The following is a 16,501-nucleotide window of genomic DNA, read 5'->3' as shown; positions in this document are numbered from 1 at the left end:
AATCCAAATACTGATTTTGTCAAAAAGGAGGTGATAATTTGTTCTGAGTATGAAGACTTATAAAGGTTACTGTAAAAAGTAAATACTTCATTTGAAATGCGTTTAGGGTCTGCACATTCCTCTCCATTGATTATTAGGTTACATACTGAATTATATTCTTGTCTACGTTTTTCTAGATTGCAAAAATAGGCAGTGTTCTTTTCACCCTCTTCTATCCACTTGGCTTTGGATCGCAAATAATTGCCGTTGGCTCTATGAAGGTACATTTTGTCCAATTTAGATTGTAAGTTGTTAATTTTTCCTTTTTTTTCTCCTCAGTCCAGCTCAATTTGCCATAAAGATTCATAAGTTCTTTTATTACGTTTGATTCCCCTTCTTTCCTTTGTCTGTTTAACTTTTTACTGAATGTGACTGAAGTTTTTCTGATTCTAAATTTAAGATATTCCCATTTGAGTATCGTGTATTGATGGCTTCGTCATTCTGGATATATAAAATTATTATTTTTAATAGAATGACAATACTCCTCATTTCTCAGCATCTGAGAGTTAAATTTCCAATAATCCTTAAATGTGTTGCTTTGGTCTTTGCTTTGTAGTCTTAGAATAATGGTCCAATGGTCACTTAAGGGACCATTAGAGATGACTGTTTCCTTAACCTATTGTAAAATTGAGTTGGATACCAACCAATAATCAATACGTGACCTGCTTTGACCATTAGGTTTGTGCCAGGTGAATTGTTTGACATCTTTGTTTAAGAATCTCCATACATCTATTAATTTAGTATCATTAGCGAAAATTTTAAATATTGGGTTTTCATGTTCTTTTGAAAATTTTGAAGGCCAACCATTCATTCAGGAGTCACATTGAAATCACCTCCAACTACTATATAATCAGTGGGGAATTTGGTATTAAGTTCCTTTATAACTGTAGAAATTTGATACAAAAGGTTCTTATTCTCTTGATCATTGTTGAATCCATAAACATTGATCAAAATAATCAGAGTATTATCAGTATTTAACACACAGGCAACCCAATGTCCATCTTTGTCTGCCATATTGCACAAAAACCTACCAGGACATCTGTTGAAACAACCCCAGCTGACCTGTTTGTAACCATGATTAAAAAATTTTTATCTCCCCATTGTTGTGACCAAAACTTCACATCAGATTCCTCAGAATGAGTTTCCTGGAGGAAAAAAAAAACAATTTGCCCCTTGCAGAACAGAAAACAGCTTTATGCTTAATTGAGTCTTTAAGTCCCCTTGTGTTAAAGGGAAAAAAAGAAATGTTAGTTTTCAATTGGAACACATGAACAGCTTTAAAGAACAGGTTTAGGAGGTGGAGTAGGAAAGTCTTGAGGTAAAAGTCCCATCATCCGAAATGTTCCACTGTGTATTCCTTTTTTAGTCAGATGTCAGCCCGTACCTGGGTTTCTACAGTGATTGGTTCAGACAGATGCGACTGCTCAGTCCGCCATCTCACGAGCCTCCGTCAAGAAGACGAAGAAGAGCTGGTTTACATGTAAAGTCAACTGAGGACACTCCACACCAGATGGTGGCGGTAATGCACCGTTTTGCTGTTTGGCAACCGCCAATAAACCCTATACAGAAAAAGAAGAAGTCAATGGAGGAGCGCGAGTGGGGGTCCGGCTAAACTTCAGAAGCAGATTTGCGTCGCGAAAACGCTTTCTGCCTGATTCGCGCGACCAAGTATCGCGACTGACACGAAATAAAATACACGCTGCATTTTATGCATTCGCGCTTATCGCATCTGCCGCTCAAGTTGGAAAAATCTGAACTCCAGCTTCAAGTCGAGCCAGGACAACCAATCAGGAGCCTGGTGACGTGACGCTCTGGCCTAGTTCAAAGGGGCAGGTCCAGCCAAAGGCTATATCAAAATTTAGGGTCTGCAGCCTTAAAGTACGCAGCCTCAACGATCCTCAAGGGCCGCGTACTTAAAGACCGCTAAGGCCGGAAGTGCGAGGCTTGTGAAATGGGACGGTCTAGCCTCCGTTGCGCTGCCCAGGTTGCCTAGCAACCATGATACTAACAGCTGGAAACGTTTCGTACAGCATTGTTTGACAGAAATGAAGGAGAAAATCTTTTGTTCATTTGTTTGTTTGTTTCTACATGAGCTTTGATCATTTTCTGATTAAGATCAGCTATTGAATGGCGTATATTTTAAAGTAAAGGCTTTAAAACCAAGTTAGTACAAACGTCACTAATGTCACATAACTTTGCCGACATGTGGCCAACAGTAATATTTTAATGTTCTTCGTTATTAAACATTTGCACATAAATAAGTGACATAATATTCAGTACTTAGTTTACTAAGTTACTCTTCCAGCGCCCCTCATCCACCGTTTTTTCAGCAAAATTATCCACACCCACTGCTGCGCTATGCATTCTGGGATATGTTGGGCCACGAAGTCAACACCGCCACATCCTTAAAATTTAGGGAAATGAAGGACGCATTTGAGGGCCGCATTTCGAGCAGCCTTCGAATTGGGACAGCCTTCGTCGCGTCGCTGTGACGTAATCGGCCTTAAAATGCAGCTTTAAGGCTGCAGACCCTGAATTGGAATACAGCCAAAGTCATTTGTTCTTCATTCAATATGGGGGAAAGGCTCATCAAGGCAGTAGCCAGCCGCCCAGAGCTGTATGACATCAACTGCTCTTTCTACCGAGACAGGAATAAAAAGGACCTAGCTTGGAGAAAGATATGCAAAGATATAGGGCAACCTGGTAAGTTCATTAATTTATCTTTTGAAATGTTTGACTGACCCGGGGAAGCCGCGCCAAAGCTAGCAAGCCCGCCTACTGTCCCACTATTTCCCACTGATGTACAAATACCTTTCCGCTAACAAGAGAATGTGTTTATTCAGAGGACATCTGCAGGAGAAAGTGGAAGAGCCTCAGGGACACATACTCCAAGGAGAAGAGGATGGATAAGGAGAAGAGGAAATGGAAGTTCTACGCGGCCATGGGGTTTCTGGACCCCTTCCTCACCCCGCGGGAGACTAGCTGCAATATGGTGCGGACCCTGGAGAACATCCTTCCCGAGGACCAGGGACAGCCCGAAGAGGCAGCAGCGAAGTCCCAGTCAGAAGGTATGTTTACAATGAATTAATGTAGGCAGTTAATGTATGCATGTTCTCATATAGGTATATATGCTTCTGTCGCGTTCGGTGTGTGTGCTCTAGTGATGTGCGAATCATGAACGAATCGTTCAATACTCGAGAATCACTTTACTGACTCGCGAATCATGATTCACAAACCCAACTGGCTCACTGACTCATCCCTGTTGCGGTTAGCAAACTAATTTCATTAGTACAAATATATGTAGCTTACAATTAAAATTGCGGGGGGGGGGGGGGGGGGCAACTGCCAGTTTCTTAACAGAAACATTTCTGCTCTGAACTGGAAGAACAAACTCTGAGTTGAAGCTCACATCAAGACAATAGCTCCTCAGTTCACAGTAGCATCGCTCTGCTAACATGCTAACAGCACATTTGAGTCACTCAACCCCTCCCCCCCACCTACCTCCCCCCCCCCCCACCTACCTTTCCTGTGCTGAATCTTAGCATGAACAAATTGATGGCTGTGTCCCAATTACGGGTCTGCATGCTTGAAGTATGCACTGCATACTACCTGTGTGTACTTTAAGTGTGAAAGTGAGAGGCTTGTGAAATGGGACGGTCTAGCCGTTGTCGCGCTGCTCAGGTTGCCTAGCAACCATGATACTAACCGAGAGAAACGTTACATACAGCTTTGTTTGACATAAATGAAGGAGAAAAAATGTTTTGTTGGTCATTCATTTTTGTCATGACATCACTTTGATTAGTTGAATATCTGAGGCTGAGACCACAGGACTGTAAAACATGATTGTTGGGCTTCATTTCTGTACTGAACAGTCATTTAGAGATTAGTTAGGAAATAACAATTAGCTAATGTTGGTCATGAGACTAAAATCATCTCACTGTGGTAATGTAAATATAATATACAGGATATATTACAGCAGTGAGCTTGAACTCTGGGTCAAAGATTAAAGTTGCAGTTATTTATATTTCCTATCACCTTAAATCTTCACTCAAAAACAAGTATCTTTGACAGTGTATATATAGATGTGTTATACATAAGAGACAAATATTGTTCATTTAATATGTTGGCATTATTACATTTGGCTCAATGCTTATATATGTGTAAAAAGGAAAATGTACGAGCTGTGATAACTGTGTCTGATAGAATGAAGAGTAGACTGATATATGAAATATTCCTTTATTGGGTGAGAAAATCAGACCATGTCATAACTGCTTTAAGTCATACAGAATAGATATCAGAGCCTTAAACAGGCTGACTTCTGCTAAATGGGTCAAACTGGGCAGAAAGTCTACAAACACATAACATCCTTATAGAATATGATGTAACACTATAGATCAACTTACCTCAGAATATATAAAGCATATAAACAATTACAGCGATATGATGCAACAAACACAGCAGTGCTACTAATCCAAAAATACTCAAAGCTTCATAGAACTGAAACAAACATTTATTTTTAGCTCCATTCTGCTGCTGATACATACTTTAGGTTTCTGAACATTAAACTTGTTTCAGTCTGTCTATTCTCTATATCTGTCAGCTGCTGCTGGCTCTTCCTCCTCCTCTTCCTCACACACTGCTGCGTTTGTCCTGGTGGATCATCAGGGGTGCAAAGCCTCACAGATGATGTGCTTAACGAGTGAACCGTCAGCTCGTTCAAACACACGTTAAAGTCCGTTTGGCTCGACACCACCGAGCAGAGGCAGCAATATAACATAGCTAACATTAACAGTGCAGTGAATCCTGCTTGTGCTGTGATATTCAGGACTGCAAACCGAGCAGCATCACTGACTTTCAGCTTGTTGTGTTTGTGGATATATGACTGACTTTAATTATCCACAAAATCATCACATTCTCTGTAAGATTAAGGTCAACTATATATATGTGTAAAGGCTTTAAAACCAAGTTAACGCTGAAAGTACAAACATCACTAATGTCACATAACTTTGCCGACATGTGGCCAACAGCAATGTTTTAATGTTCTTCATTATTAAACATTTGCACATATATAAGTGACATGATATTCAGTACTTACTTTTGACAGTTCACTCTTGGCCGCTCCCTTCTGCCGTATTTTGCGGCAAAATTATCCACACCCACCACCGCGCTATGAATTGTGGGATATATGGGACCACGAAGTGTGCACCGGACCACGCTTGATATTTGGGGAAATTGACGACGCATTTGGAGTATGCATTTGGAGTACACTTCGAATTGGGACAGCCGTCGTCGCGTGGCGGTGACGTAATCGCACTCAAAATGCGTGCTTCAAGCGTGCGGTCTCTTAATTGGGACACAGCCATTCACTCACCCTCTCCCTCCTGGCTCACGTCTTCTTCCTCTTGGTTGGCCACCGATGTTAAAGCGCATTACCGCTCACAGCTCTGTGGACATTTAGATGAGAAAATATATATTTGACACATTTGAGTAAAATACTAATAAAATAAAAATACATGTTCCCTTTAGAAATCTTATTTTTTTTTGCTCTATAAACATAGTTGCTTAGGATAGGATATATATATGAAAAGAGAAACAAATTAAGTTTGAGTGTAAATGGAAAAATATTTTGCACTCTCTGGGCAACTGACTCAATGACTCAAATGACTCAAAAAACCAGATTCATCTTGGTGACTCATTTAAACTTGATTCAGTAAGAAGAATCGCATTTATTGCATTTGCACTATCCTACTACTGTATATTACTGTCTACTATTCTTATTGTATATCTTATTTATCTGTTCCTCTGTCTCTCCTGCTGCTTTGAGCATGTACATGACAAAAGAATTTCCCTCGGGATAAATAAAGTTATTCTTATTTACCATAACAAGTATGCACCGTTAGGCACTCTCACGACTGCATGTGTCTCGTGTTTTCTCCAGTGTCTGATGTGAAGAGGAGAACCAGGTCTCTGCTGACACAGTACAGGAGGGTGCTGTACCACCCGGAGAAGCTGAGCCCTGGACAGCAGGAGACGCCGAGCCCTGGACAGCAGGAGACGCCGAGCCCTGGACAGCAGGAGACGCCGAGCCCTGGACAGCAGGAGACGCCGAGCCCTGGACAGCAGGAGACGCCGAGCCCTGGACAGCAGGAGACGCCGAGCCCTGGACAGCAGGAGACGCCGAGCCCTGGACAGCAGGAGAAGCTGAGGGTGAAACTCTGTTTCTTGAAGCCTTACAAACTTCGCAGGAAAGGATATTCATCTCTGGTAAGTCTGCAAAGAGAAAAATCCATTTCCTAAATATTAAAGAAGGTCCTTATCACAGTTTAAAGAAATAACAACATCAATCGGTGAGAAAATTGGGGGGGACGTTAAAGTTGCAGCAGCAAGTCCTTTATATTTAGAATAACTCGGAGGGCTGTGTCTAATGTGTAATTTTTCGAAGACTTCATGAGAATGATCAAGCATTTTTTTTAGCATTTTACATTTTTGGCTTTAAATTTTTTAATATAGTTTAATGACTAACTCAAACACAGTCAACAGCAAAACTGATAAATCCAGCAGACGACCTCCCGCTACATTGAACAGCAAATTAACAGCAAAACCGGATAGTTTCTCAAATGGTGGAGCGCAAATATTCAATTCAAAATAAGTACTTAAGTTGTTCTGGGTCTGATGTGTTTGCAAAGCCATTTTATTTCTTTTAATATTAGAAAGAAACAACAAGATTCAGACTACCCTCTATGAGCAAGCACTTGGTGACAGTGGGGAGGAAAATGTCATTTTTAACTGGAAGAACTAGGCTGAGGGAGGGGGAGAGGGAGCTGGCTGAGGAGAAGGAGACAGAACAAAAGACGCACTGTGAAAGAGCGCCAGATATTAATAATAATTAATGATTAAATTCAAGGAGTTTTGAGGACATCGTGATAATAATGAGTCAAAATAGTCATGCCTGTAAGAATTAAATAATTGAACTAGTTTTTCAGGGTCAGATATAAAGATTTTTGCAGCTTGTTGTTCTTCTTCTCTCAAATGACTCGTGTTCTAAAAGGCTGCTTACCGGTAGGAAGAGGAAATTCTTTTCAACAAATCTGGCAGAAGGACCCTACCCAGGAGAGTTTGTTCCCAGTAGGCAGATGCTAGCAAGTATACACGGCTTTGAATCATGAAACTTTGTGCAGAGGTTTTCACACAAGTCTCAGTTAGAGGTAATCAATCGGGCTGGGTATCGTCACTGATTTCTAGAATCGATCCGATTCACAAGGTCTCGAATCGAGGAATCGGGGAAAATTTTGCCTCAGTCAGAAATATTATAATTTAGATAGATAGATCATGCATCTGTACATTTCCATATTTTTATATCTATAAAAAGAAAGATGACACTTGCGAGACTTTATCAAAGGTGTGAGCATCACAGAAGACGCCTTTGTGTCAAAGTAACTGAGGATAAAACACAGAAAAACATGAAGGCGACTTTCCTGGCCTGGGATTTTATAAAAATATTCTGTGTGCAGTAGATCAAAAATGAAAGAAAACCATTAATCAACATATGAACATTGCCTGATGCTGCTGAAGTGAAACAGAGCAAAGTTACAGAGGTTTTATTAGAGACACGGCTAAGAGTTTTGCAATTTTGCATAATTTTAAAAAGTTTAAACTTGTTCAGTAGCCTATTGAACAGCAAGAAAGGAGGATACAGCTGGACAGCTCAGACTGATAGCCTGCTCCATAGCGACTGACGCTGTCATCATCACAGGGTAGCTTTATCTATATAAAGGATTTATATCTATAAATCCTCTAAACTGCATGTTTTTTTTTTGTTTGTTTGTTTGTTTGCAGGCGGACAACTTTGTGGATCATAATGAGAAGGATGAAGAGGAATTGAAGACTGAGGGGAGCATTGATCAGGAGATGGGCAGCTCAGTAAGCAGCCAGCTGGATGCAGATGGAGGTGGCCAAGACTTGGATGAGCCCCAGTCTGTGGACTCTGCCCCGAGCGTCACCCCACTTCAGTGTCCACAGCCTCGGGTCACAGAGGTCGTGTCTCTGAGTTGTCCGCATCATCGCGATGAAGACAATCAACCTGATAAAACGGCACCCAAACACGACGTCCTCAACCAGTTTGCTGAGGTCATGCTGGCTGACATGCGGCAGGTTGAAGACCCTGTGCTGCTTATGAGGCTCCGCAGAGACATCACAGACCTGGTGCTCAAAGCGGTGGAGGAGGACATGCGGAGGCGGTGTGTTCGAGCGGCATCCTCAGTGACGGGGAATGGCACGCAAAGCTGCTGCAATCCTCTGCAGCTGTATTCAAACATCTCCTGGAGCCAGAGGCTTCTGAGGAGGAGGAGGAACAAAGGGCATAGGACTGGAAGCAGGTCGCAGAGGCGCGAGGAGAATAGGAGGGTGTCCAGGAGTCAGTTAGCACCACCTGTCGATCCAGGGCAGGCAGCAGAGGGGTTGAGCGGGAACGAGCCTCAGGTTATTCTTCAGGTGTTTGAGATTAAAAAAGATGGGGAGCCAGATTTAGTAAAGATTGAAGATGAGCCTTTAGCCCTGGACTGACTTGAGAGTCTGTCAGGGCAAGGTGAGCAGGGTTTGGAGGCATGGAAGAGAAGGCTGTCATTTTTTTTCTAGTTTTTCTTTTATTTTTGGATCTTTCACCTCAGGGCCACCATAGCTAGAATTTAAACTAAAGACACATCTCTGCCTTTGCAAAGTAAATGTTTATAAGCCTGTAGTTGAACTTTTGGATGGTCTTCATTCAGAAAACTGAATAAGATGAGGAAATTAGCTTTAAGCTCAAGGCAGCTCTCTGTTACCCAGCTAAAAGAAGAAAAAAAAACTTGTTTGGATTTTCTGTTGTGAATAAAGAAACTGTTTTCAGCCTTGTTGGCCCTTTTCTTTATGGATTAGTAACCTGTCCCACTCTAAACACAGCTGTGATGGATTTATGAGGAGATATTTGCAGTTTCCCCCACTGTCCTGCAGATGGAAGCATGGAGACCCACCACAGACCCTTTCCCAAAAATTAGAATATCATGGAAAAGTTTATTTCCATAATTCCATTCAAAAGATTAAACTTTCAAAGATTATAGCTTCAGAGCCCACAACTTAAATGATTTCAGGTAGTAGTGTTTATTTGTACATAATTTGGGCTTCCAGCTCATAAAACCCACGAAAACAGGATTTCAAAAAATTTGAATGCTGTGAAGACATCACCATTAACGTCTCCTTTTTTTGCAGAAAAAAAATTAGGATCACATCGAATTAATCAAAACGTAGTATTTTCAAATGAAATGTCAATCTTCAGTCCCTTCGCCTTAATCACTGCCTCGATGCACCGTGGCATTGAGGCAATCAGTCTGTGGCCTTGCCTGGTAGTTATGGAAGCCCAGATTTCCTTGGTGCTTGCTGTCAGCTCTTCTTTGTTTTTGGGTCTGATGGACCTCATGTTTCTCTTCAAACCCCAAAGATTCTCAATGGGGTTCAGGTCCTGCGAGTTTGCTGGCGAGGCACTGTGATGGCATTGCAATCAAACCAGGTTTTAGTGCTTACCCATCCTATGGCGGGTGATGATGCTTGTCTGGCCAGTTGTCAAGTCTGCAGTCTTCCCTATATTGAACCTAACTGAGACAATTGGGTCAAAGTGAAGCAATTTAATGACACCTGGGAAAACCTGTGCAGGTGCTTTCAGGTTAGTAGACGAGTTATGTGTGAAACTCTGTTTAAAACATTCATGCCCTGTAAAATTTGGGCTGATGTCTTCACAGTATTCTAATTTTTTGAAATCCTGTTTTTGTGGGTTTTATGAGCTGGAAGCCCAAATTATGTACAAATAAACAAATAAGCACTTGAAATTGTTTAAGTTGTGGACCCTATAATCTATGAAAGTTTATTGTTTTGAATGGAATTATGGAAATAACTAAACTCTTCCATGATATCCTATTTTTTTGGAAAGGGTGTGTAAGTCACAGCTCCTCCTGAACTAACAGGACTGCAAATTAAACCCCAAACTTATGCTTATGCTTTTTAAAAAGGCAAATTTCTACCTTAATCCTAAAACAGTATTTCAAGACTAATTTATTATTCCAGCATTTTCACCCTGCAAAATTAACATTAAAGAAATTTAATTTTTAAAATTTATTTATTTTTTCTTAATAGGGTCTTCAGTCATTTGTGCATACATTCATTTCCATCAATGTATGCAAACTTCCTGCCACAAAATAATATATCTTATTTGTTTATTTAAAAAAATAATAAAATCAATTAAAAATTGTAAAAAACTGAGAAAACGGGGGAAAAGTCATAGGGTGATTTATAAGTAAAGCTTCCTGATAATGTGTTTTAGCTAACTGTAGTGCCTTAAATGTTTCATATTATATAATTATTTCACACTTCAGTGTTGATTATCTTTATTTCATTATTTTTCCCGTGTTCAGGTGTCTTTTCTTTTAGGCATTATCTCGGTTGTTTTCACAGCACGCGGGGTCCTTTTTGATTTTCAGTCAGGCGCTGCGGGCCGCTGTCTGTCTCTGCTCCACTGAGGGGTCCTGAGCGTCACTCACATACACACGTGTGCGCCGTGTTCTCGGTAACCATGGCGGACCTCCAGATGAAGCTTCTCCGAAAGAAGATCCAGAAGCGAAACGAGAAGGACAGAGAGCGCAAATTGCAGAAGAAGAAGCGGAAAGACGAAGTAACAAGAGAAGAAGAAGAAGAAGGAGAAGATGGTGAGTGTTTGATGGCTAGGTAAACTCTGATGTCGCAGGCTAAGCTAACAGGCAGCTCTCTTCCCTGTTCCGTTTCTAACCTTTTTTACTCTTCTAAGGTTTAAATCTGAGTTTGGGTTCACTGTAGCTGCGCATGCAGGTATATTTTTCTGCTACACAACTGCATGCGCATTTCGCCGCATATTAGCTCAAAAGATTAGCATACAAAACAATTTAGCTAGCACTGTGCTAACCAGGCTTCCAGAGTTTTCCTTTGGGGTTTATTAGCAACAAACTTTGATCATATTTCCAGTGAGTCTGACGGTGAGCTCAAACGGCCTCGAGGAGGAGGTACCCAGAGAGCCAAAGAAGAAACAGAAGAAGAAGAAGAATCAGGAGGAGGAAGAGGGACCAGTGGAAGGGACCAGCACAGAGGAAACTCAGATGAAGAAGAAAGCGAAAAGGAAGCAGCTGGCTGAGGGTGCTGAACCTCCAGGTAAAAACAGAGCCCTTTATACGCGTAACACACTCAAGTTTACTTTGTTGGTGTTTCAGTTAATGTCCGTGTTCTGATTGAAGCCGTGAAAAAGAGCAAAACTGCAAAAGAAGAAGAAGAAAAGGGGGAGGAGGACACGGAGGAGGCAGAAGTAGCAGATGACAATGGAGATGCAGCTGCTGACAAACCACAAGAGGAGGAAGAGGAAGATGAGCCTGAGCTGCCATGTGGACTCACAGGTACTGAGTGAATCAGGTTAATTGCATGTGAGGCGGCCTCCGCCATGCTGCCTTCATGTGTTGCCCGGTTGCTGCTTCCATAGCGAGCCGGGTGTCAGCTAAGGCAGACAGAAACTCTTACGGTGGTCTTTGTGGGCGGTGTCTTCAGTGAGGCCTCTGACAGGAACGACTGTAAGGACACACTGAATCAAACCATATCTCTGCTCTGTTTATAATACACACTGGACACTTAATTACACCTGTTCAGCTTGGGCTTGCTTATATGGAAGAAAAATTGTCTCACAATTTTTACATCTTAGTCAATAACTATATCACAATATTATAATATAATAACAATATAATAATTCAAATCACTAAACCACTGTCAAGGTTAAAGATTCCTTTTTGCTCCTAAGTGAAGTTATGAGGTTACTCTTGACTTAAATATTATTTATTTTCTACTGGAAAATGATAAATGTACTGTAAATGTATTTTCAAATAAAATAAACAGTATTTATAAGAAACTAAAATCTTAATTCTGACCAGTCAAAAGCTTCAAGATTTATAGAAGAACACAAACAGAAGAGAAAATTGATTTTTGTTTGGTCAGTTTCAAGTGAATAATAGAGATATTAATTATTAAATGATAATAAAAAATAAAATCTGCAAGGTCTTTCATTCGTACAGGGTAAAACAGCTTTAACTTGTTGGGAAAAAATTTAAATCATTAGACGGCAAACATTGTGTATTTGTAAATAAACAGATCAGCTCCTGGTGGAGATCCACTCCTGCCTTGTTCTGCATGTCCATTTGTTTTTTAAGGACTGAGCGTAGATTCTGGATCAGACTATGTTAATCTAATGACCGCTGAGTCACTTTGCCTTGGGACATGGGGCACCGTAATGCTGGAAATTGTGCAGAATGTCACCAAATTGCTCCTGGATCACTGGAAGAAGTTGATCTTTGAGGGTTTTTTTAGTCTGGTCAGTCAGCAAAACCTCACAACTGCTTTTATCTTCTATCTTTTTGTGATGACATTCAAGTATTGTACTAAATACATTAGTGGCAGAAGCACTATAAACCTGTGCATAATCAAACCACGATGTAATGTGAAAAATCCACAATTCTGTCTGTTTCAGGGGCGTTCGAGGACACATCCTTTGCCTCTCTCGCCAGTATAGTTAGTGAGAACACGCTGAAGGGAGTGAAGGGCATGGGCTTCGAGCACATGACCGAGATCCAGCACAAAAGCATCCGCCCTCTGCTGGAGGGAAGGTGGGTTGGTTGTCCATTTAGACTCTGAGCTGCTCAGCCGAGGCGGCGGAATAACATGAAATCGTTTGCTCCACTCTGCAGGGATGTCCTGGCTGCGGCAAAGACAGGCAGCGGTAAAACTCTGGCCTTCCTCATTCCGTGCATCGAGCTCATCTACAAACTCAAGTTCATGCCCAGGAATGGTGAGCTGCCGTCTGAGTCTCCTCGTCTCCTGCTTATCTTCATCCTCCTCTTTCTTACTCACTAACTCTGTAACTGCGCTCTTTCATCTCAGGCACCGGCGTCATCATCCTGTCTCCTACACGCGAGTTGGCCATGCAGACCTACGGCGTGCTGAAGGAGCTGATGACGCACCATGTGCACACTTACGGTCTGATCATGGGAGGGAGCAACCGCTCAGCTGAGGCCCAGAAGCTTGCCAACGGCGTCAACATCGTGGTGGCCACACCCGGACGCCTTCTGGACCACCTGCAGGTGAGCAGAAACAAAATCCTCTGTTCTTCCTTCTCATTTTTAATACTTTAAGAAGAACACCGTCTGAGTGGTTTGTTCCACGTCTACAGAACACGTCCGGCTTCATGTACAAGAACCTGCAGTGTCTGATTATTGACGAGGCCGACCGGATCCTGGAGGTGGGCTTCGAGGAGGAGCTAAAGCAGATCATCAAACTGCTGCCGAGTATGTATCAGTGGACGTATCAATAAACCCAATAGTGACAAATTTATGAACATTGATTTAGTTGATGATTTGGCACAAAAAACTTTTCCAAAGCAGCAAAGTCAAACCAACTCATGAGCATTTTTGTTCAGTATAAACACATTTAAATCATGGACCTTAGTGACATCGAACACTCTGGAATCAGTCCAGTTAAAAAAAAAAATGTTTCAGGTAGAGCCAATAATGTGTCATTGTGACCCTTTGGTGTAACACCAGTCGTGGTTTTGAGAGAGAGGTGCTGCTTCTTTTTACTCTAAAAGAGGAAGTGAATCACATGTAAATAAAGAGAAATGTGGGGTTTCCTGCTTTTCTATTTAAAAAACTGACCACTAACCTGTGACATGAAGCAGCTTCCTGTTTTATAAAGACAGAGATGATTAGTTCCTGTTCATTAATCAGTCAGCAAAAAAAAAATCCAAAATACCCGTTTTCAAAACTGTCTTTTCTTTCTGCACATCTGTTTGTATTGTAAATGTTTTATTCTCATTTCTTTGATGTGCCTTGGCTTTCTCTGAAACAGTAAATGAGCTCTCCACTGCCCTAAACTCGTGCTTTTAGTTTAATTCGTTTTCAGCAAAAAAATTCCGAACATCGTCACAACCGTCAAACATCTGTCGTTGGCTTTGAAGAGCTGAAAAAAACCCGACCAGTGTTACCAGGATTAGCTGATCTTGGATCAAATCCTAACTCTGAGTGTAAAATATCCCGAGAGAGTTCTTAAAACTCCAGATGTTGTTAAACCCTCTCACCTGTTCTGTTTATCTCTCGTTGATGTTTCTCAGAGCGGAGGCAGACGATGCTGTTTTCAGCCACTCAGACAAGGAAGGTGGAGGACTTGGCTCGCATCTCCCTGAAAAAGGAGCCCCTGTATGTCGGGGTGGACGACAACAAAGACAAGGCCACAGTCGACGGCCTCGAGCAGGTACTCAGTCATAAACTGTTGCATACAGGCCGAATCCAAAGAAGCCAGTTTCCCTTTCATCCTTTCTACTGAAATCCTTTCAGTATTTCATGAAATCACATCAGTTTTATTAGATGGTCTCAAATCACAGAAACAGCTAGAACTCCGTCTTCTTTCTCGTTGCTGATGCAGTGATCGATCTCTCTCTCGTGTTTCAGGGCTATGTGGTGTGTCCATCAGAGAAGCGCTTCCTGCTGCTATTCACCTTCCTGAAGAAGAACCGCAAGAAGAAGCTGATGGTCTTCTTCTCTTCCTGCATGTCTGTGAAATTCCACTATGAACTGCTCAACTACATTGACCTGCCCGTCATGGCCATCCACGTAAGTTCTCCAGGCGCAGCTCACATGAATCTTATCTAAATATACAAGTGGTCAAAAAAGCCTCTAAAAGTTCAAGTTCTTTGGTTGTACCTGTGAAAAATAAGTTGGCTGATGTTGGAAGCAAATGTTTTTTCTTTTGTTTTATTTTATCCTTTGATATTTGAAGGGTGCCGGTGAGCAGATGTTGACCTGCAGCTGTTCTGAGCGTTCCTTTGCTTTGTTTCATTTCGCAGGGCAAACAAAAGCAGACCAAACGTACCACCACCTTCTTCCAGTTCTGCAACGCTGACTCCGGCATCCTGCTGTGCACAGACGTGGCAGCTCGAGGGCTGGACATCCCCGAGGTGGACTGGATCGTGCAGTACGACCCTCCAGATGACCCCAAGGTGAATAAGTTGTTTTTTTGGGGGGGGGGGGGGGTTAATTGCATATGCAGTATTTGTCATGTTAAATTATTGAGTTGGATCAAAAATTTCCAGAACAGGACTAATTTTAAGGTTGTTTTTTCTCCCACAGGAGTACATCCACAGGGTGGGTCGAACTGCCAGAGGCATCGATGGCCGAGGCCACGCCCTCCTCATCCTGCGGCCAGAAGAACTCGGCTTCCTGCGGTTCCTCAAACAGGCCAAGGTGAGCAGACCACCTGCCTGGTCATTTCAGTTGTACAAACACATACAGATGTATAAAACTATATGTGATGTTTTATAGTCACTGTTGAAGGCTTTGTATCTAAATCCTCCCACTGTGCTGTGGTGTCCCACAGGGCTCTGATTTGGGGACCTCCTGTTTTAATGTTTTTAATGAAAAAATAGGACATGGCAATGAAAAGATATTCATAGACACTGATTGTCCCTTTTTTGTGTTGATTAGTTTTCTTTAAAGTCTGCATTATCTGCTTTATCTCATCTAGGTCCCACTGAGTGAGTTTGAATTTTCCTGGAGTAAAATCTCCGACATCCAGTCTCAGGTGAGAATTAACATGTGGTTTACACTCAGCAATGCCTCAGACATCAAACGCAGTTTTGTGACTTGAACTCTGTCCTCCCTCAGCTGGAGAAACTGATCGAAAAGAATTACTACCTCCACAAGTCCGCCCAGGAGGCCTACAAGTCCTACGTGAGGGCTTACGATTCCCACTCGCTCAAACAGATCTACAACATCAACACCCTGAACCTCCCCATGGTGGCGCTCTCATTTGGATTCAAAGTTCCTCCATATGTTGATCTCAGTATCCTTTGCTGCTTGTTTTTAATAATTATGCTTGAAAACATCTGAATGTTACAGAATTGCACGTTCACGTAAAAGGTTGTAGCTCTCCAATAGAGAGGATCATTTTTAAAAAGAAAAAAAGATGTTCTCCTTAATTAAATGTTTCTCTTCAGACGTGCACAGCAGTAAAGGAGCCAAGCTGCAGAAGCGCGGTGGCGGCGGTGGTTTTGGATATCAGAAGTCCAAAAACGTGCAGAAATCGAAAATTTTCAAACACGTGAACAAAGGAAAGAGCGACCGGAGGCAGTTCTCCCGCTGAGCCTTGGATCCTCCCCCTCCTACTTTAATCCCATGAACTTCCTGCTTCAGAGCAGTCGGACTAACCCTTCTCCCTCAGACGTCGTTTATCAGTTTTCATGCTGAAACATTGTTTAAAGATATTTTTGTAAATGTTCACATTTAATCCCTGTATCGGCTATCAATTGTCCTTTCTTTCTTGTATTTGCAGCAAATTAAACCTCTAACAGATTAGTGTGCTTTGCTCATATCATTCTTTT

The 16,501-nt window shown here is 41.8% G+C and overlaps 2 protein-coding genes across 2 annotated transcripts; both read left to right on the top strand.

The window, feature by feature from the left end:
- Window positions 1–2,045: 2,045 nt before the first annotated feature.
- Window positions 2,046–8,932, top strand: LOC102795030 (uncharacterized). The gene is made up of 4 exons (XM_087853007.1): window positions 2,046–2,742; window positions 2,883–3,107; window positions 5,978–6,303; window positions 7,876–8,932. Exons 1-4 carry the CDS (start codon window positions 2,613–2,615, stop codon window positions 8,599–8,601), a joined length of 1,407 nt encoding a protein of 468 aa, XP_087709133.1. The 5' UTR covers window positions 2,046–2,612; the 3' UTR covers window positions 8,602–8,932.
- Window positions 8,933–10,570: 1,638 nt separating this feature from the next.
- Window positions 10,571–16,475, top strand: ddx18 (DEAD (Asp-Glu-Ala-Asp) box polypeptide 18). The gene is made up of 14 exons (XM_087852921.1): window positions 10,571–10,769; window positions 11,062–11,244; window positions 11,328–11,483; window positions 12,602–12,737; window positions 12,819–12,919; window positions 13,012–13,211; window positions 13,301–13,415; window positions 14,237–14,376; window positions 14,574–14,735; window positions 14,969–15,121; window positions 15,252–15,365; window positions 15,646–15,702; window positions 15,786–15,963; window positions 16,118–16,475. The coding sequence occupies exons 1-14, from the start codon at window positions 10,637–10,639 to the stop codon at window positions 16,261–16,263; spliced, it is 1,974 nt and encodes a 657-aa protein (XP_087709047.1). The 5' UTR covers window positions 10,571–10,636; the 3' UTR covers window positions 16,264–16,475.
- The last annotated feature ends 26 nt before the right edge of the window (window positions 16,476–16,501 follow it).

Source organism: Neolamprologus brichardi, chromosome 16 (genome assembly GCF_056152115.1).
Source record: "Neolamprologus brichardi isolate AB-2024 chromosome 16, ASM5615211v1, whole genome shotgun sequence".
NCBI lineage: Eukaryota > Metazoa > Chordata > Actinopteri > Cichliformes > Cichlidae > Neolamprologus > Neolamprologus brichardi.
The sequence above is the reverse complement of the archived record's forward strand: the minus strand, read 5'-3'. Positions and strand labels throughout refer to the sequence as shown.